The sequence below is a fragment of the Argentina silus genome (assembly GCF_951799395.1).
Source record: "Argentina silus genome assembly, chromosome: 10".
Lineage (NCBI taxonomy): Eukaryota > Metazoa > Chordata > Actinopteri > Argentiniformes > Argentinidae > Argentina > Argentina silus.
Genome location: NC_139664.1, coordinates 15,084,794 through 15,105,752, shown reverse-complemented (window position 1 = coordinate 15,105,752; position 20,959 = coordinate 15,084,794). Strand labels below are relative to the sequence as shown.

The following is a 20,959-nucleotide window of genomic DNA, read 5'->3' as shown; positions in this document are numbered from 1 at the left end:
CCATGGCAATATCCGAGGAGAAAAAAATAAGTATCATGACTTGACAGGAAGATAACCCGTTTCATTTTATTCAGCCAGCTGATTCTCTATCACCGCTGACAACCTGATCTCAAAATTGGTGAAAGAGCTTGTGTTTGTGTGTTGATGTGATAAATTACCACAGGTCATGGTAGTAGAGGCTTTATGCTTCTTGATTAAATGAGACCAAACTTATATCCCTTTGACATCTTGAGCTTCCTTTCCAGACATTGTAAGGTGTGACACAAATCCCATATCCTAATTAAGTAGTGGCCCCTATTGCTTGGTAGTACAAAGCAATACTCTGTATTTACACAGCTAAACCTCATTCTGCTTCCATACTCTGAGTAAACACATATTTTACGATTATCTTGAAAATGCAGGGAGGGAATAGTCATCAGAGGAGTGATAAAAGATAATTGGAGAAGGATGGAAGTACATTCAGGGGAAGGTTAAAAGTTTAATTGTACACATTAATAGGAAGACATTCTGCTCTTTTTAATACAAAAAAGCAGCCTTCAAACGGTAGGTTGTCATTTCCTTTAACTCTGAAGCATTGTCATCTCATGGTCAATTGAGCAGAGTGTGGGGACACAATCACCAGCACATCTGCTCACAAAACTCACAGTCCATAGTGGGTACAGTATATTAAGTGGAAAAAAATACATAATACATAAATAAATACTTATGTTAATAAATGTACTACATAATATACAACAGCAAGATCAACATAATATGTTTAATGAAAAATAAAGATATCCATCAAAATGCACCTGCACATAGTCATCTTCACACATAACACCAAAGTCTATTACCTCAGTCTTTATATGTCCACACCTTAACACAACACCTCATACACTTTGACCCTATAGCTTGACACGGCTGCCCTTGGGCACAGAGTTATCCACTTCATTCCTGCTTGTTACATTCCAAACCAAACACTGTCACATTGCATACACACTAAACCTAGTCATGGTCCAGGCTCCGCTGGGGAACTTCAATGGCTGTTCACACAGTTGATGCTGCTAGAATATATTCGTATTTCAACATTTTTTGCGACAACAAAAAAACTGAATGAAGTTTCTTATGCTCTGAATGCAATAGGGCTCCGGATTGTAATACAACTTCCAAGGCTGTAAGATATGTTCAGACTGAAAAATGAAGCAGTATACAGCAGGAGTGTGTATTTCCATGGCATATAAAAATGATTCAAGAATAAGGAGCCTTGGATAAGGAGCATGGCCTTACTGATGTCAGTGACGATGTGAATAGCTTGGTACATAACATTGATTAATAATGCAGACAATCCATTCCTTCAGGTTTATGTGTATATGGCTGAGAGCATGTCATGTAAATACGAGTAGGACATTATAGACAAATGTGTAGTTTGTTGTGTATGGTGAATAATGTTTATGTTTTTATGTAACCGTTTTATATTACTGGTAGACAATAACCTTTGTTCTAATCTAATCTCCATACAAAAATCTAAAACTTAATATTTAAAATAGCAAATTAATATTTCACTGATAGGTCTCGTCAGGTTACCCATCAAGGTGTAAAAAAAGAAGCTATTTATTATTTGTACACTATAAGTGCTCCTCTTTTCAATTACACTAGATCATGTGTTTTGACTTGCAATTGCTGTTAATCACATGGACTGGGTGACACAAGGGTACAGAGCGTCATTACTCAGCAAAGCAGATGACAAGTCATACATTTCACCTACTCCATTAGTTGACGTTGTTAAACAACATGGGTGGGAAATATTACAACAGTGTGCATTGCAGATAGTGCATGCAATTATTAAATGATCAAACATGCGCTGACAGGTTCATTAAAAAGTGGAAATAAGAAAAACGCTCAAGCTGTTACGACCTCTGGCATGACTAGACAACAAATAAACTTGTTTCCAGGTATCTGTCATCTAATTTTCTCGGCTCTTTTACCATAAGTATCTGATTTAAACTGGCTTGCTGCCCCGGATCCTTACAACAGCTTTACTTGAGCATTTTAGCCTTGATGGAACCAAATACAAGCCCAAGGGCAAACAACAGTAACAAGCACTACTACAGCATACTAATGGAAAGATCAACTAAGTGTTTGTAATAGGTGCAAAGACTCCATCTGTTTTTTGTTTTTTTGTTTGTTTTTAAAGGGAATTGAACATAGAACACAGAGGGACATGGTAAGATAAAGGGGAAAACCATTAAATTACAGTATGAGGCAGTTTGATTACCACCTTTGTTTTTGGTGTTTCATATAGCACTCAATTGAAAAAAGAAGTGCTGACAACTCAGTAGATCTGGCCCTTAGTGTGTATTACTATAACTTCAACAAGATAAGGATATATGGCATACTTATTGTACAAGGAGGAGCAATTGGACAGTCAGTGTGGGCTTCGTTGTCATTTCCCTACAGTAAACACCCATTATGCCTAATGAATAGAGACACAGAGGCAGTAAAATGTGGAGATGCAACACTTTTATTAAGTTACACAATATTCCTAGACTCTCTCAAGATCTTTTCCTGTGGAACCTTGAATATGCTTTCAATAATGAATAATATGTTAGAAAAAAAAAATATTGTTTGATCACACATTTGTCTGTTACAAATCTAGCATTCCAATCCGCCAGTTATAAAATGATGGTTTTGCATGGGGCTGCATCTCCAGCACTTGATCTTCTCTTCCTCCTCCTCTAGCTGTTATGGCCTTGAAGAGCCTCAGCCATGAAAAGCTTGCCAAGGTTCTGCGAGGTGAATTCCTTCACATTTTGGCAGTAATTGTTAATTTGCCCTGTTGGGGGTAAAAAAAACAACAACAAAACATTAGTAGGGAATAAAGTAAATGAGCGGAATGTTGTCAAAAGGGAGAGCATCAGAGGACAGCACGGGGTTGAATTTTAGATTGAGTCAATAAACCTTAGATTAATGTAATTTCAACATAATGGCGAGATAATGAGTGAACAGACGCCAGGCTAGAAGCTGTGAGCTGCCAGGGGGGATGCGTTACCTGCTATGAGGAGGGTCTCCATTCGGGGAGGGGGCTGGGGGGGCTTGAACATCTTGGTGATGTCCTCCTCGGGCAGAGGGGGCTCTCCTCTGGTCTGCCTCTGGGCATTCTCCTGCTGGCGCCTCTGCACATACTGGAGGGAGGGAGGGAGAGGGAGAGGAACAGAGAGAGAGGGAGAGAGACAGACAGAGAGAGGGAAGAGAAAGAGGGGAGGGGATGGGAGAGAGGAGAGTTGTAAAAGCTGACAGGGATGGACTGATTTGTGGACGGATGACAACCGTAAATCACGCATGCGCTGCGTCTTTGGAGGCTAAAAGCCCTTTTAATTTGGGAAGATAGAGGGCAAAGTGTGTGAGTGTGTGTCAGGCATTATAGAAACTAAGCAAAGTGCTTTCAACAAATACAGTATGTCCATAGCATAACCAAAGCTGCCGCAAATTAAACAAAACTCACAACCACAATATTCAATCAAGAGACCTTTTCTTACATTTTTATAAAAAATAAATTACAACATCACAGGGCATAATCAGTAGCATATGGTGGACAAGCTTACACCGGTATAATTCCCACAACACTGTCCATACCGCCATTACACCCGCCAAGTGCATGAGCTGACATTTAATAAATAAAATGGCATAAACAATGTGTGAGGCATGATCAGTGACACATTTTTTGCTACGAGAGAAAAAATAAGTTTTGAAGCTAGCAGCCAGTGAACTAGTGTGAAGTGACCTGTTGACTTGGATCATGGCAGAGGAACATTTTGGATTCAAACCATACGACAAAGTTAGGACCCATATAATTTAGCTGCTTGTGTGTCCGTGTGTGTGTGTGTGTGTATGTGTGTGTGTGTGTGTGTGTGTGTGTGTATGTGTGTGTGTGTGTATGTGTGTATGTGTGTTGTGCACCAAGAGCTGGCTTTATGTTTGTAGCCAGTTAGTGAATGTAGCAATGTAGAGGCTAGTCTTATGCAAGTAAAAAAATAAAAATAAAAAAAAGGGTTAGGGTTTTTTTATTTACCGGCCGAGCACGACAGAATACTACCTCAATTACTTTTGTTAATTGAATAGGCCACTAGATTTAGCTTGTGAACATGCTGTAAAATACCAGAGGACAACCTCTGCTGTCACGTGGCATTCACAAGTCTGGGTGGCCTCATTTGAGATTTTTACATTTCTTAAAGGTATTACCGTAGCAGGTATTTTGGCGGGAAGGTATACTGGTTTGAAAATTCTGGCCCATGCCTAGTATGCAAACATGCAAATGTAACTGGTGTTCAGACCTCAAAACATATTGATGCAACTTCCCTAGTTGGCAAAGAACAAAGAACAACTATGGTACTTTTCTTATAATTCTTCTCCTGACTCATAGCCTACTTGCAGGGATTTTTAAGTGAATACACACACTACTAAGTCACCCTTGCCTCTGGTAGTGCATAAATCAACAGAGAGTATGTTCCAAATTTCCGCTACAAAGACTTATATGACCACTGAGGGTGCTTGCCATTTTATTTGCTAAATTCTAGACCTAAATCAAAAAACGGAACTCTCTTGACGCAGCACATTGTTCCCAGAGTTCTATGATGATTAACAAGGTTCCATTTGGCCATTCTGGTTCACGGGCCAGACAGGCCTAGTTAGGCCAGCTGCAGAGGGGGACTTGGGGAGGAGGGCAACATGATGGATCATAAAGAGAAGTGTAGGAGATGTCTATGAGGTGTTAGTGGCCCTACAGGGACTTTGGAGGAGCCAGGGAGAGAAGGGTGGGGGGAGCTGGGCTGCCTGTGGTCAGGCCACAACCTCCTTCAGTAACAACCTTTTAATGCAAAGACTCTGTACTCGGGCACTTAATTATCAACTAATGTGCTGATAATATTTTCTAGTTGAGAGCAAGAGGAGGGAGAACGATGTGTGTGTATGTGTTACCTGGTGCTTCTGCTGTGTCTGTTTGCTGAGGTTGCGACTGTAGGTGTTGTACTTGACGATGTCCTGGCTCATATCGTCCACTCTGTCCATCAGAAGCTGAAGGCTCTTCTCCAGGTGGTTGCTGTGGGGATACATCACAGTCAGAAGGACACAACACACTGATACATTGATGGCTGTCCAATGCCGCTTGAAGCGCCAGCTGCCAGTGAAATAGCTGACTACTAAATCCCGAGTGGCCAGTCTGCTACTTCACGTCAGGAGAAAACACTGTTGACGGCAATCAATTAAACAATAGATAATATTCCTGCAAAGTTATGTTCCTCTAGCACAGTAACGACATTGAGAAACTGGCTTTCCTATGGTGACATCCATCTGCCAGTTGATTCAGGTTCAAACAGATCAGAGGAAGATTTAGAGGTGTCTTTTAAAACGCTCTACAAGGTACGTGTCAAACCATGTATATGCATTAGAGACAAATTGCCAGCAATAAATACAGGTTGCACTGCTGAATACTCTTGAGGGGGACCTGTCGACACATAATGGTTGCCACTAGCTTCAAATGTAATCATGGAACTAGTATTTCCTCAGAGCTCACACTTACTATTTGCTATCAAACGAATATATTTCCAGTCAAATTACAGAATGAATAAAACATTCAAACCTACAGAGTGGCCTTTCAATACAGGTTCAATAATTCAAGAGGTCAGAGAGACTCCTGATCAATTCTGAATTACAAATCAAAGCCCTTTGAGTGACTCTTAACATCATGGATTCTCTTTTAAGGCACAGGAATTCTAAGGAGACGGCATCAGGGAAGCAGAACGGGGGTGAAGCTACGGATGAAGAAAAGGAAAACGGTATCTTCCTTCTATCATCATGGGCAACAACATGGAGGAGCTTACGGCACTGGCGAGAGGACAGAGGGAATACCGTGAATGCAGTCTTATGTGTTTTGTGGAGACATGGCTGCAGGAGGTTATTCCCCACGCAAACACCACCATCGAGGGCTTCAGACAGTGCGGGCGGACAGGATTCACTGTCAGTGCTGCAAACATGGACAATCCCTCCCATCCCCTACATGACACTGTGGCAGAGCAGAGAAGCTCCTTTAGCAGCAAATTATTACAACCACGTTGCACTAAGGAGCGCTATAGGAGATTTTTTCTGCCTGCCACAATAAGACTGTACAACTCCTCCTCCGGCTGGCTCGATCAGGGTGATCAGAGTCAAGCTGGGGGATGTTAAATCATACTGGACTGTTCTTACTGTATATATATTTTTTGTATATAATTGATAAGTTTCAGATGTATATTTTATTCTATTATTCTAATGCCACTTTATTTTTGTTGTTGTTTGTGATGTGAGCTGCTGTAACGCCTTAATTTCCCCTCGGGGATCAATAAAGTACCTATCTATCGATCCATCTATCTATCTATCTATCTATGGTGCAAACGTGTACAGCCTACATTCCTATTCAGGGAGGACAATAGAGGAAAAGCTGAACTGTACTGACCACAGCAATACATCATGGCAACGAGTGTGAAAGAAGTTGAGGAATGATCTTCGTTTATCTTTGACACAAAGAAAACTATGGCCATGTTCCAAAACCTACACCAGCAGACCACATAAAACAGTGGAGGCTGGTGAATGGAGGAAATCGGAAGATGGGCTCATTGTAATGCATGAAACGGATTAAGGAATGGTATCAAACGCACATGCTCGGATTTCTACCTCCATCCGCCTCCCTTGATATAAAATGAAGCAGTGACCATACTGTAAGTGGTACCCTAGTGTGGACCTTTACCCCCTTGGTGATGTACAATGGCTCTCACTACAAAATGTAGTGTATGAGAACAGGATCTGCAGAGTCTGAGGTGAGGACACTGAGGGGGCCTAATGGAACAGGACATTCTTATGTGTCACAAAGGCAATTCAACCACTTTGTTCAGGAATTGTAGATCAGACCCGGCTGCGCCAGTGTGAGAACAATGAATCAACATAAGCCATAAAGGTCTTTCTTTCCACATACTTCCACCTCCATCATCTTCTATAGTGCTCCTAGTCAGGGGTCTCTTTCACTGCTTCCCCCCCCCGGCCAGAGTTCTTGTTCGGGCTTCCTTCCTGGCACAGGATTTTGAGCACAGGTAATAGCTGACCGGTGTAATTAGAACATTCTCCTTCTGACACATCTCAAATGAAACGGACAATAATATGGACGTGTGTAAGTCAAACACTGAGCATGCCATGATTGGAAGATTGACCTGGTTTATGAGATAGAACTAGGTTCTGAGGATGTGACATTGACAAATGTGGCAGCTATGAAAATGAGACAAAAGGAAAACATTAAATAAAATCCATTATCTTTTTCGGGGACACTTTTTTGGGTTTGCACGAAAAGCGCTCAGCAATCAGACAACTTCAGAAAACAATTTCGTCGTGCCAGACGTCTCATCGCCAACCATGCAATAAAAACTCAAAAGGGAAGAGACTATCTTTTCAAATAAGATATCTTATCAAAAATGGTGCCTTTTGTACTTCAAACTTGAAAAATGACAAGAGTTGTGGGGGAAAAACCCACCACCCACGTGGGCAGAAGAAAGTGAACATCAGGGTGTCGGTAAACTAAGAGGAAACAGTTGGTTAGATAATCGCAAGGTTCTATGATGCGGAAAATGTGGACAGAATCACGGAATTCAGACATAACTGAATTAGGCAATATGGACAGTTGCATTGAAATGATGAAACAACTTCACTTGCTCTATGGTAAGTCTTTTTTTAAGAGTACACATTTGTGATGCTATTCTACCCTGCATCACCGAAATGTCTCCTGTGTGTGTGTGTGTGCATGTGTGTGTTGTACACCAACTGCAGTAGCGGATTTTATAGGGCCCTATACTTTAAACTTTCAAACTGACAAAGCACATCACCAAAAAGAGCAAGGGGGTAATTGTAGGCCTAAGGAGAAACGGTTGGTTCGTTAGCTAATAGGACATTAGTAGAAGGCTGCTGCTCACTGACCTGCTGGAGAGATTGAGCAGTTCGTGCTTGTCTGCCACCGTCGACTTCTCCTCTAGCTCCCACATCAGGACATTGATGAGGTGAGAGTTCTTGATCACAATGGGCACCTCCTCAAACATGTGCTCAAACCCAATGTTGGCCTTCTTCAGTCTAGGAAGGAAAGAAAGAGATTTGAGGTCATTTGCCAGGACCAATGACGGCTCTACGAAAAAAAAATGCACAAAGTACTCGTTAAATGAGACCACCCGCCTGTTCAAGAGGGCACTACTGACCGCAGCCTCCTGGGGCTAGAGAGAATTCTAAAGAAAGTGTCTAATTCAATGCAATTTCTTCCTTCCTTTCATTTAAAGTTCACAATGTACCAGCTTATATAACATCAAATAGCCACACACATGAAAGAGACCTTGGAACATAATGTAAAATTGAAGCACTTTTGAAATTATGACTTTGAAATCATCATTGATATTCAGATTTCCCAAAATAATGTTGTGGAAAATAAGGCTCCTTCTTGCTGCGATCAGGCGATACTGCCCTTCCCCCCTCCATCATGCCATGTATTCATCATCTACACTACTAAAAGTCCAACAATTGGCTGAGGACAGACTCTGCTCATACCATCAGTCAATAATTGAGCAACTGACCTTAGAAATAGACAGTGGGAGGAAGGAAGGAAATAAAGAATGTGGAGTGAGAGAGAGCAAGACAGAGAAAAAGAGGCAAACAATTCCTTCCAAGAATATTCGCTTAAGTGCACTTTAAAATTGTATAGCTGGAGTTCTGTATGGTTGACAGTTTGCTACCGCTGGGATTCATTTTTTTTATACTTCCGATTCTCAGAACAAAGCTGCTCAAAATGGCTCTCTCATTACGTTTATTTTCCGATGCAATTTAAAAGCAATTACTAGCAGCCTTAGGGTCAGGAACAGCATATACACTGTACAGTTGTTTACTTGACAGGCAAAACAGAGACTGATAAATCATTATCATCAGCCATCTCTAAAAGCCACTGATGGCATCCCCTGTGGACAGAGAAACCTGCATTTGCATCTTCTAAAGCAACAATCAAAAGCACAGCCCTGAATTATTATAGGGAAAATGTGCAGGTGTGGTGGCAGGGTGTGTGTGTGTGTGTGTGTGCGTGCGTGTGTGTGTATTATAAGCACATCGGTTGTACTTATATTGTAAGTGTGTCTGTGTGTGTTTATTGCAAGTGTGTCTGTGTGTTTATTGTAAGCAGCACGGGTGCCTGTGTGTGTGTGTGTGTGGGTGCGTGCGTGCGTTGTGCGTGTCGTGCTGCAACTCACTGTTCAGGTGAAAAGTCCTTCTCCTTGCAGATCTCCATCAGCTTGGGGGTTAACCTGTAGGCCTTCAGGGACAGAGAGCCCTGAGCTGTCTTTATAGGATCTAGAATTGGAGGGGGACAAAGAGAAACTGACAAAGACTATAGCGGTGGTTCTCATTCTCGGCCTTGAACTCTTCACTTCTCACATTCAAAACCGGTTGCAACTGAACTCTTTACAATCTACATAATAAATGAAACCCACTGTAAGGAGGCCTTGGGAAAAAGATCTGAGCCAGGTTGATTCATACATGTCAGTGGATGAGGGGGTAAAAAAATCAATATTCCTTCACTCCATCTTTAACAGTGATAACGCCAATTCCTTTGGGTCACTTTCATCCATTTAGGCATGCATTATTGATTGACATTAGCAGAGGCCTTCATTAAAAATGAAGGAGGACTGACTGTGGCAGTTAGGCCCGGAGTTCATAACTCAGGCAAGGACCATTAGTCTTCCCCATCATGTAGGTGTGGAATTAAGGAGCATGACATGATGACCCTGAAGATCTCGTAAAGGAGTAGCAGTAATTGAGAAGTGCTGCCAGAGCAATATCAAAATTTCAAGCGTGGAAGCTTATTCAACCAAAGGTTCCGACTATAGGAACCAGATACATCTTCATCACACCTTGTGTAGGTAAAGTGGAGTCCGACTACAGGTGAACGCTAACATGCGCACACACACACACACACACATCCCACCCACAGTTGGTTGTGCTGGGTATGCTGTGTGGGGGTGAACTCGTTTCCGACTCCACTCACCGTAGATGAGCACGACAGACTCCTCGATGGCGTGCTGATAGCTGAACTGGGAGTCTAGCAGGGCCCGGCTGACAAACGAGCCGTAGTAGGTCGACTGGTACCAGCCCACGTGCAGATGGTCAATGTTGACGTGACGCAGGCTACGCATCATCTCCATCTGGTACTGGACTGGAATAGGAGGGGAGAGAGAGCGAGAGAAGGACAGAGAGAGAGAGAGAGAGAGAGAGAGAGAGAGAGAGAGAGAGAGAGAGGAGCGATAGAGAGAGGAAGACAGACAGACACTCAGATTAACATAGCTACATCAGGTGCTTTTATAAATATCCTCCTCAGTCTGAATCACCAGTCATCCTCTTTCTTCCCTCTTCCCACTGTCAGACAGGGAATAAATACATGAAGGCCTGAGTGCTGAGGTTTAACTAGCTGAGGCCAGACATCGTAGGCTCCAGCCAGAAATACCAGGTTGATGAGTAAAAGAGAGGAGAGAAAAAGCGGCATCTTCATGTCGTCGGCACTGGGCCTGATAAATCAGTGTCTTATTGGGCAGCTGTGGCCTCCGGACCCCATCCTGCACGGCAGATCCATCCCTGCGTGGCTGCTAATAACAACAAACAGGGAGGGGGAGAGAAAAGGGGGAGGCCGGGGGGAGATACATCTTCCCTTGACGATGAGACCTTGTGCTTTTAAAGGCATTTGATTCTGTGTATAAAAAGGAATAACTCAAATCTAAGGACATCTTTTTTTTATTGGACTCTTTGCAAATTCAGGAGGTCCCTCGGAGGGAGAGAGAGGTTTGACTTGATGTCCTGGACTTTATCAGCCGTTAAACTGATAGGATGCATGACGTGTGAGAGGAGAGGGAGGAGGGAGGGAGAGAGAGCCTAGTCTTACTAAGGCCATGTCTGTTGGGTGCCCACGGCAGGCTCAGGGCAGACTATGAGATAACACATTGGGAGTGCTGATATCCTTCTCCTGGCCAGTGGAGGCCGCCCGTCATCACCAGCCCCTGCCTGCCACAGTCAGACTGGACCATACCAGACCAGACCCTGCCACAGCCAGACCAGGCCATGCCACAGCCAGACCAGACCAGACCAGACCCTGCCACACTCAGACCAGACCAGACCAGGCCCTGCCACACCCAGACCAGACCCTGCCACACCCAGACCAGACCAGACCAGGCCCTGCCACACCCAGACCAGACCAGACCAGGCCCTGCCACACCCAGACCAGACCAGACCAGGCCCTGCCACATCCAGACCAGACCACAGCCAGAGCATGCCAGCTCAAGTCATTGTTCTCCGAGACAAAGCAGCCAGACAGCAGGGCGGTGGTTCAGTCAGTTCAACAAGTACCAGGACAGCAGCCAGGCCCCCATAGCTTAACGTAATGCAGTGAGAGCCTTGTAAATACCAAGGGGGATCAGAACCACATTTGTTCATAACACAGAAGAGGCAGACGCAGGCTAAAAATAACCGACAAGTCTCTTCAAGCCAATAACATGTATGTAGCTCCAGTCGCAGCAACTTAATAACCCATGGGATTTTTACAATATCGTTTTCCTATTTTGGGTGAATAGGGAGGTCGGCCTGCTCATAAATGTAAAAATAACACAAAATACTGATAAGAACACGCTGCGCCTAAAAAAGGGAAGGAATCAGTCATGAAACAGAGTGTGGAGGCAACACCTAATCACAGTCAGGTTTCTTTCTTCCTGAACAAAGCAGGTGTGTCTGATGTGCTCCTTCCCTTGCTCCCTCCCTCCCTCCCTCCCTCCTTCCCTCCCTCCCTCCCTGCTCCACATCTCTCAACCCACTGCAGTCCTGAACACAGCTCAGCTCCAATACAACGAGAGTTAATACTCAGCTCAGAGAAAGCTACTTTATCAGGAGAATAGCCAATTTAACAATATCATCACGCCAACATTTCGGCCAAGCCGTCCCCCACCCCCGCCACCCCTCTTTTTGCTATTCTTCACTCATTCCTTTAGACCAGCAGTTTTCCTATCAATCAATCTGTTCCCCAGGGTGAGATAGGGAATGAGTTTGCCATTCCCGTTTGCTTTGGTGATTGTGTGCATGTCTGCAAGGGCCTCAACAGCTAAATTCCTCCAACTACAGTTCCTCAACAGCGGCCCTGCATAAGAATGAGCCAGTGAGATGTAGCCCAGCCTAATTCACCATGAGGCTCTGGAGGGGCTTTATCAGCCCAGGCCCAGTGAGCTGTGGTGGGGAAGATATTTAAAAAAAAAACAGAACTTATGGTAAGACTGCCAGCCCCATTCAAATGATCATCATCCATATGGAAAGCTTGGATACCCGCTGTCCTCGGAGACGGTGGACCTACACACAGATGAGAGTATGGTGGGGCGAGATGATGGAAGTGTCTTCGATTGCGCTGCTTTCACAGATGAGGTCTGCGCGTAATGGATGGGTTTAAAGCGTTCGCAATATAACGAGGACAGAAGTGAACGAGGGAATAAGTAGTTACAAGCTATAGGATTCACACTGAGGCATTCAAGTGAAAAGCCTGAAGAAAAAAAAAAGGGAAAAGAAATAATGATGATGACACGGTGCTTTGCATACATGAGGCTATATGGAACAATATACAGTAGAGGAGATATTCAAAACGCCTCCAAATCGTTCCTCCACAGAGGTGATTGCCATAGTACCATTTATCATACATTTAAACCAAGGCTAGGAGATGTTTTGTCACACAGAGGATCGCAAAAGCACAACCCCCCTTTTTAACAATAAATAATGAAAATGTTCTAAAATGACAAGACCATTATCAGCCACAGCCTTCGTCCTTTTGTAGTGTTAGTGGAGTACGTCAATGATTCCTTTCTGTGGCAGGGCTCATAAATGTTACCTACGCAATGCTGCTGCTGCTGCCGCCGCCGAGTGTCCTATTCAGTTAGAGCACAATACAGGAGCACAAGTCAGGAAAATAAAACCACGCGCAGACAGACGTTGTGCCAATTTGTGTGTAGGTATTAGCATCAGAACGGCCCTTTGGAGCTGTGAGCACACCCACTTGTCATGATTAATTTAGTGAGGGAGTTGTCGCTTCTGTGAGCAACATGTACCAGGGGCCGTATCATGACCGGAGAAGCAGTCATGTTTCAGATTGTCGCGGGACAGAAATGGCAACAGAACTCTGGCATTCAAAATGGAAGACCACAAAAGGCCATCAAGATACCACGGCTAAATCAAATTACCCTGCTTGGGTAGACGAAACACAATGAACGGATTCGGGCGAAATATGCATGTCAGTCCTCTATGAATACGATTAACTAAACTGGCCCAGCTAAGATCTGACATCAATGGGAATGGGAATGGGGCACAGAGAGAGTTGTCAGAGACCAGAAAATTGTGATTTCCCCCTAAGTAACGCCATACTTGTAGCAGTGAAGAGAGGAAGCACGGACAGAAAAAAACAAACCGATGAAATGACAACCCCCCCAACCGCCCCCCCCCCCCCCCCCCTTGCAGCCCCACCACCGAAAAAAAACCTTGACAACTCTCCATGATGTACATCTGGTTGAGTTGTTGTGAGGGTGTGTTCCGCACATAAAGTAGGATGGGGTGATATCCCCTCCCAGTCTATCCCTGCAGCAGGCATGGTGGCAGGCAGCTCTCCACGGGCCTCGCTTAACTAAGATTAATTGCACCTAATCCGTGACGCCAGGTGGAAGATGGAGCAAAGCAGACACACGTCCCATTATACCATTCGGAGGGAAAATTAGCCCGCTTCTCCTCCAACACAGGCTAAACTAGAACTCAATACGTCGTTTACTCCCCGGGGCACACACATTTATCAACATGGGCCAGACATGTGGCATGACTGCAGGATGTCTCCTGGCTCCCTCATCACCAACGCTCGCTGTCCTTGGGATGGGCTGCGTGTCCTGCATGCTTTTCTCCTTGGGATTCAGGAATCCTCATTGAAGACTAAAACTCTGTTATACTGTACTACTATGGAATCCTCATTGAAGACTAAAACTCTGTTATACTGTACTAGCATGGAATCCTCATTGAAGACCATCTCCATTATACTGTACTAGCATGGAATCCACATTGAAGATGCTATCCGTTAATACTAGCATGTCTAATATATACTGTTATACTACAGTACACAATTACTTTCAAGGTAACGATTGTAAATATAATTGGCCGCCCAGGAGCGTGAGGCGTGGAGACGCTGTATCAAGGTGTAAATGAGTGTGAAATGGGCCCCTCTCTCTCCACACACCTGGATTAGCCACAATCTCCTGTTATGCATTCTGATCCCTGCTTTAGCAAGGGCAGAACCTCAAATGAGACAAAGGAGGAGATGAATAAAACAGTGGAACTGATGGCATTGATGGCGGCAGCAGCACCCAAGGGCCCGCTGCCTGATTTATGCCGCACTTTCAAAGTAGCGACTAGAGAGCAGCCAGCCTCAGATTTCAAAAAGGCGTCGGTGGTGGTGCCAGTGGGTGGGAAGAGTGCCAGGTAAGGCAAAGATTTATTCCAAGACAAAATAATCCAGTCAGTTTCATACCCTTGGACACTGCCATGTTATTTTAATTAGCAAAGCTCAGAAAAGGGGGACAAAAACAGTGGAGGAAATCAACATGTCTTATTCATACATGTACTGTGACCTACTGAAAGGCTAACTCTTCAGGAGTTTATCAGAAGCCAAGGCATTTTGGGAGGGAAAGTGAACGGTGGCTGAATGCCTGCTGAATGTCTACAGAAAGTAGTATTTACTGCTGAGAGAGATCATGGCTGCCAGTGCTTTAATCCCCTGACTTCAATTAAACCTCCCAGAAATGTCTATGAGGCCACAATTACAGCAGAGAAACGGAGGGCAAACCGCCGAGTATGGGAGAAGAGCTGGTGATATAATCAAGGTGGTTATATATTCATGTTTTTCCTCTTAGCCTTATCCACGGTCGGGTAGAAAACCCCAGACATGGAAAGGGGTTTGCCATGGTGGCGCATCGAGGCTAGTTAGCGCCAGAGATTTTTGTGTTTTACATTGCGGCGTATAATTGATGGAGCCGTCGGCAGAACAAAAAGGGTAGGAAGCAATCCACTAAAACCAGGAACAGGGAATATTCAGCGGAGGTGTCAAGCGCCATTTAATAAATCATGGCGTTTAAGTAAAAGATGGGAGAACGGCCAGAGTCGCTGTGACAGCCAATCTACAAAAGTATGTGGGGGGGAAAATGGTTCAGGAAGTCAAGGACTGATGAACAAATGACTCTTCAAATATGTCCACTGTCAAAACGATAACCTGCTGACCTGAATATGGTCGTAAAATAAAAACGCCTCCAACACACTGTCTTTGGCTTGCAAACTGACATGTATTAAGTCAATGTTACATGCCCTGAGCATGTACAATAACATTAGTAAGCTATACTTGTCTTATGCCTTTTGACAACCATGCACAACTACATGGCTATTTATTTGCACCACCTAGCCTTCAAACAATATTCAAACTACTAAAACAGTTGTGACTTGGATTAGTCATAGTCCTGCCATGCCAATTAGAATGAATTCAAACAAAGTGCACACCTGAAGCGTTACCACCTGTGATGACAGTTTACTTGGCATGGCTTCCTTAGCTATGGGCTATCCACCCACATCCATAATTACTCCCCAAACATTCACTTGTCTTAGCACTGCATTTACTGCAGTGCCGTAAACTATATTTGGTCATTTAAGTGCATTCATTTGGCAAATTAAGTGGTTACTTTTCGGGACATAATTACCCCAACAGGACAGTCCCTCCTTCCTTTCTCTCAATTCTGGTTAAAATATCATGCAGCCTCTTAATTAATCCTCTTAAGGGGTGGAGGGAGGGAGGGATGAAGGGAGGGATGAAGGGCGTGAGGGATGGATGGAGCGATAGCGGGAGGGAGTAATGGGAGGGAGGGAGTAACTATTCCTGGACAGACTGCAGGATACTTCCTTTAGAATTCAACTGACATGGTTGTTTATCAGAGCAACTGCTGCTGCACTCTCTCCCTCTCCATTTCCACACAGCTACATTGTCTGGCCTGCTAGTAGTGTAGCTCCACACTGTCACCTGTTGATGGAAAGGCAGCACAGCATAAAAACCTGACAGTCACAGTTCTCTCTCTTGACAGTTCCCCTTGAGGCATATGAGCCTTATTGTCCATGCAGGGTGGCCTCTCACGACCCGGATTTGAGGCCCATTTCATTCATGTCACACCTCTTGTCTTAAACTTTTGAAGAATTTTAATCGAATGATTATGCAGAGGGTGTACCCTCTCTGAATACACACTCATAGCCATTGAAGGGGGGTGGGTGACTGTCAGGCTAAATACCCAATGCAGTGCCAGGTGCCCACTGCACTGCAGTGGCCCTAATGGAGGAAAGCAGCATTGACAGACTTGAGCGACTTTCAACAAGCTTCAGAAATGGAGTCAGCTGTGTGTGTGTGTGTGTGTGTGTGTGTGTGTGTGTGTGTGTGTGTGTGTGCGTAAAGGTAAGGTTTTCTGTAGCCAGTAATAGTCGGCTTTTGGCTGTTAAAAATAATAAAAGCCTATCAAATAAAATTGTTGCCAGCCAAATTGTCCGGGAGAAAAGAAAAAAAGAGAGACCCGAACGGACCCGTGGACAGTCAGACCCAAACCCAAGGGGGATGCCAAGTAACAACTGAAATTCCAAACTTTGAACAAGCACATCTCCTGTCCCGTTTGAGCTATAGTCAGGAAATGTGGTGCATATTTGCAGCACGTTTCTCATGAGGACCTATAAGCTCCGCCCATTCGATTCTCTGCTAATTCATTACATAATAGAAAACAATGGATCGATGAAAATATAATCAGTCAATTCATTGACATCAACCATGTTCGATAATGTTACAGTATAATGGATCAGTATAGTCCAACAAGACTTCTATAAAAGGTCCCTCGTCTTCCTAGAAAAAAAGTCCTGAGAAAATGATTAATTGTTTTTATTCTCTCTCTCTCTCATTAATCGACAAAACATACCTTTGAGTAATTGTCACCAATTCACGCGAGGGGCGCTAACATGTTTACTGTGTAATTGTTTGAATTACCAGGCTCAGCTGCCATAGTTAGAATAGTCCCACAGCGCAGCCGTATTTCGAGGGAGTTCATGGCAGGGAAAGCCACTGAGACCTTATTAACTAGGAGGAGTGACAGAGGGCAAATCCTAGAAAATGCCACTGGGTCACTGCTACACACACTCACTACCTCGGCCCAATTCCTTGACACCAGCGACCTTTAGCAACCTTTTTGCACTATTGTATCCCCAAGAATTTCTGAACAGTTGCTTATTAGCAGAGCCAGATATAAGACAGGTATTTTCCCTTGCTTCGTGTGTTGAGCCTAGCCTTGACAGTTGACTTGGTGCTAACAAGGCATCCACAAAAACAGGGTTTGATACACACACCAACAGGGACTGGGTCACGGGATTGATCCCTTTGATAAGGCTGACACTCACAGGAGGCTGACAACACCGCCCCTTCAGACACTGCTGTACTGAAAACAGACACACAAGACAATGCTGTAGGTCAATCCTTACCTTCATCAAAGTCAGCATCGTCCTCGGTGTGCTGGGGGAAGGGGAAGCAGTTGGTGATCTCTAGCCTGTCCTCCACCACCAGGCCCAGCAGGACACCCTGAACCACCTCGCTGCCCTGGCCCTCCTCTTGGTAGTGCTTGATTATCTTCAGGACCACCTGTGAAACACAGCGAAGCCAAGGGGGGCGGGGGGGAGATGAGATGAGTTTTGTAAAAGGCCGGACGAAACATATTCTCTCCAAAACAGACCAATGGAGCTAGTATCCTAAACGCTGTGTTTCTTCTTTTTGAGGATTGATGATTAGGTAAGGAAATTATCTGGTGTAACGGGGGCCGGTACTCTGTCTTACAAGGCTTCTCTGTAGAATTTAAAGAGTGCCTGATTCAGGCAACCATGTTCATTCACAGACACTATGGATGGGACAGGGCAGCTACTGCTCTGTTACGATTGAGCGAACTAGAGGGACGTGGATGATAAAGTGAAAAATAAGGGCAACAGTGTGTATAAACAGGAGTAAAAGGCTGGAAACAGAAACTCAGGAGGAGAGCATAAATCACATTGATAAGAGCAGTGGCGGGTCAAGCACAGAATCATAAATTACATCACATGGCAGGAGATGCGAACAGAGTGCCACTCCACGGCCTTGTTCAACAACAAAACACCATTCTCACAGGCCAAAAAGAGTCCTAAGAACTGTGTTAGCCCACGCTATCTGCCCAGGAAAATATGATTTATTTCAAAACGCCATCGTGCGACAGCCAATACCTGGGATGATATGGGGTTGGAAAGAAAACAAGTCAGAGTCCATGTGTCCTTGTCTGTCTGTAATGGCTGGAGGAGCGGAGAGTTCAGGGAGAGAGAGCCACCCCAACAGAACACATCAAGGGCATTGTAGACACCTTTTAATGCCTCCCTCTCCCCCCCTCACTGCTGCACATGGCTTTTTTAAAGCTTCAAGGTGGTCAAATAAAACTCCAGACTATCAGTAATCGAGATATCCTGCCAATCCTTTGATCACAAGTTATGAGCCATAAAAATGGGGGTGTCAAAATACAGCTAAAATCAATACAAATAGAACACCTGAGTCCAAACAAATGGGTTATGGAGGAGAGGTGGATGTCTGTGCAAAAAAAAAAAAAAAGGTATCAGTGGCTTTGTTAGTGCTGGCTAGAAATGAGCAAATGCCATCAGGTATTGCAAGTAAAGCCTGGACTTTGGGGCAGGTTTCTCTACTCTCTGTATTGATCTAGCTCAATAGCTAGTGCAGTGAGCGCACCTCATGCGGAGTGGAAAGATTGATATGTGGCCACTAAATTGTAAATCAACAGGCTTAAAATTGAATTGTGCAAAATCAATTGTGGGCGAAATCCCTGCTGGCTATCCTTAATTCAGACCATAAATCATCACCCACACAGGTAGGTAGAAGAGTATGTTCTGTTAACTAGCGCAGCACAGTCGTGTCATAAGCTTTTACTTGTGTAGATGTTTGTGAATCAAAATCTGTGATGTAGAATGTTGGTACGTTGTCATGAGTGTGTAAGTAAGCCATTGGAAACAAACAACGGCAATACCTTAATTATGTTAGCCCATTAATGCTAAATACTGTGCACTTCATTTACACTAATCCACCTCCACTGCTAGGCCAAAAGTGTAACATGGAAGTTAAGAGCGCTTCAGAGACGACTGCAAAAAACAAAACAATTGCAAACCCTGCGGGAAACCACCATCATATCCTTGTGCAAGGTGCTTCAGCTTGCCTTCAGTTCCATCCATGCATAGGATGCATCATGATGTTTGTGGGCCATCCAAAAACTTGTCTCAGACTTGTCTTGATGCAATGTAATAGCAACTAAGCTACCTCAATGTATTCAGGTGAATAAATTACCTAGCCAACTTGAAATAACTGTCCTATAGATCAAACTGGCTGGCATCAGTCAGAAATTGGTTGTGTTGGGTGCCCTTTGAAAATGAACATTTTGGGACATCATGCATGTCCAGTTAATTCATATTTCTATATTTCATCTCTAACATCTCCTTGGCTCTAGCTATTGGAATACTGACTCAACCATATATATATATACTGTTACTGGACTTCCCCCCACTTGATTTAATGGGGAGGATAATAAAAATTCTCCTCTGAAATGTGGGAGGTGGATTGAAATGCTGGTGAAACAATTTTGCCCCCTGCTGGCAAAACATAGATAGTGCAGAAGACACTGCTACAATCCACAGATCTGCATGAAAAGAAGCTGGGGACAAATTCTCTCAAAACATCAATAACTAAATAATAAACCAGGTCTGGCTGTATATGAAATAAATAAACCATAACGCAGATGTGTTACCAGAGGGGCAGCATACATTATCAGTCAGGCATCCCTTACAAGAATAAGTCGTTGTTTTGAGTCTTCAGTACTCAGTCGTTTTCAGTCTTCAGTACAGTAGTATTTTAAACTGCCCGCAAAATATCATAGTTCTCGCCAGTTCTGCACTGTACAACAGGCTGTACCCATTCAAGCATGTTGCAGTTCAACTGAATTTCCAATAAGCTATAATACATAATACAAACAAATGGGAGTAACAGAGCTAAAGTAACCTCAAAATCTCGCTATATGACACGAACAAAATAGCCGGTTACACGTTAGTCTTTGTTGAGGGGACAGCGTTTCCATCTTCCGTGGGGGTTTAGTGACTCTCTCTGGGGCAGCTGATGATAGCCTGACGTCACTACGGTACCCACGGCATGCTCACATTGTCTAAAAATGAGTCAATGGTTCACTGGAGGCAGATGGATTGGGAGGGCAGTTTATTTGTAAATCTGGTTTACTGACCGCAATAGCAGTGACATGCTGTCGTTGTCCCTAGTATAGTCATATTCTAAGACTCAAAAGCCGCCAGTCGTGCCGTTCGTGGCCGCCATGATGATAGCTTAGCATCCTGGGCCAGTCACATTTGGGAGACACATTTTCAATACAGCCGCCATCGAAACGAACAATAAAACCCCATTTGCTGTTACTCACCAGTCCCTCGATCTGTATTTGCTTTACGGGAGAGTCCAACGTGGCGCCGGAGGCAGCAGCGGCTATTGGGGCCGTCGGCGTTGGGCCTGATTCTTTACGGGCAGCCATTCTCAACAACACGCGAAAAGAGGGAGGAAAGAGTGGAACGGACGTTTCCGTTCAATGTGTGCACTAGTGTTCTTCGTTCGGATAAATGACTGGATAGAGTAGCTATAGTTCCTATTGAACAGGATCATGTTTTCTGTGAGTTTATTCTCGGTGGGAATATATTGCATATGGATTGCGCACGTATATGGACCACATACACACCGTGG

The 20,959-nt window shown here is 44.1% G+C and overlaps 1 protein-coding gene across 1 annotated transcript; it reads right to left on the bottom strand.

Annotated features, from left to right (window-relative positions):
• Positions 1-2,480: 2,480 nt before the first annotated feature.
• LOC310811039 (eukaryotic translation initiation factor 3 subunit H) lies at positions 2,481-20,795 on the bottom strand. Its single transcript, XM_083679014.1, has 8 exons — positions 20,646-20,795; positions 17,629-17,785; positions 10,070-10,237; positions 9,276-9,375; positions 7,972-8,121; positions 4,954-5,074; positions 3,029-3,161; positions 2,481-2,812 (listed from the first exon to the last, which is right to left on the bottom strand). Exons 1-8 carry the CDS (start codon positions 20,751-20,753, stop codon positions 2,715-2,717), a joined length of 1,035 nt encoding a protein of 344 aa, XP_083535140.1. The 5' UTR covers positions 20,754-20,795; the 3' UTR covers positions 2,481-2,714.
• Between the last annotated feature and the right edge of the window lie 164 nt (positions 20,796-20,959).

What these genes read in the sequence shown, in the direction of transcription:
- LOC310811039 (XM_083679014.1), bottom strand. Translation starts at nt 20,753, where the DNA reads ATGGCTGCCCGTAAAGAATCAGGCCCAACGCCGACGGCCCCAATAGCC. An exon ending in CGATGCTGACTTTGATGAAG is followed by an intron (nt 10,238 to 17,628) that starts GTAAGGATTGAC and finishes CTCCTATTCCAG; the next exon opens with TCCAGTACCAGATGGAGATG. An exon ending in AGACACAGCAGAAGCACCAG is followed by an intron (nt 3,162 to 4,953) that starts GTAACACATACA and finishes CCCTCCCTCCAG; the next exon opens with TATGTGCAGAGGCGCCAGCA.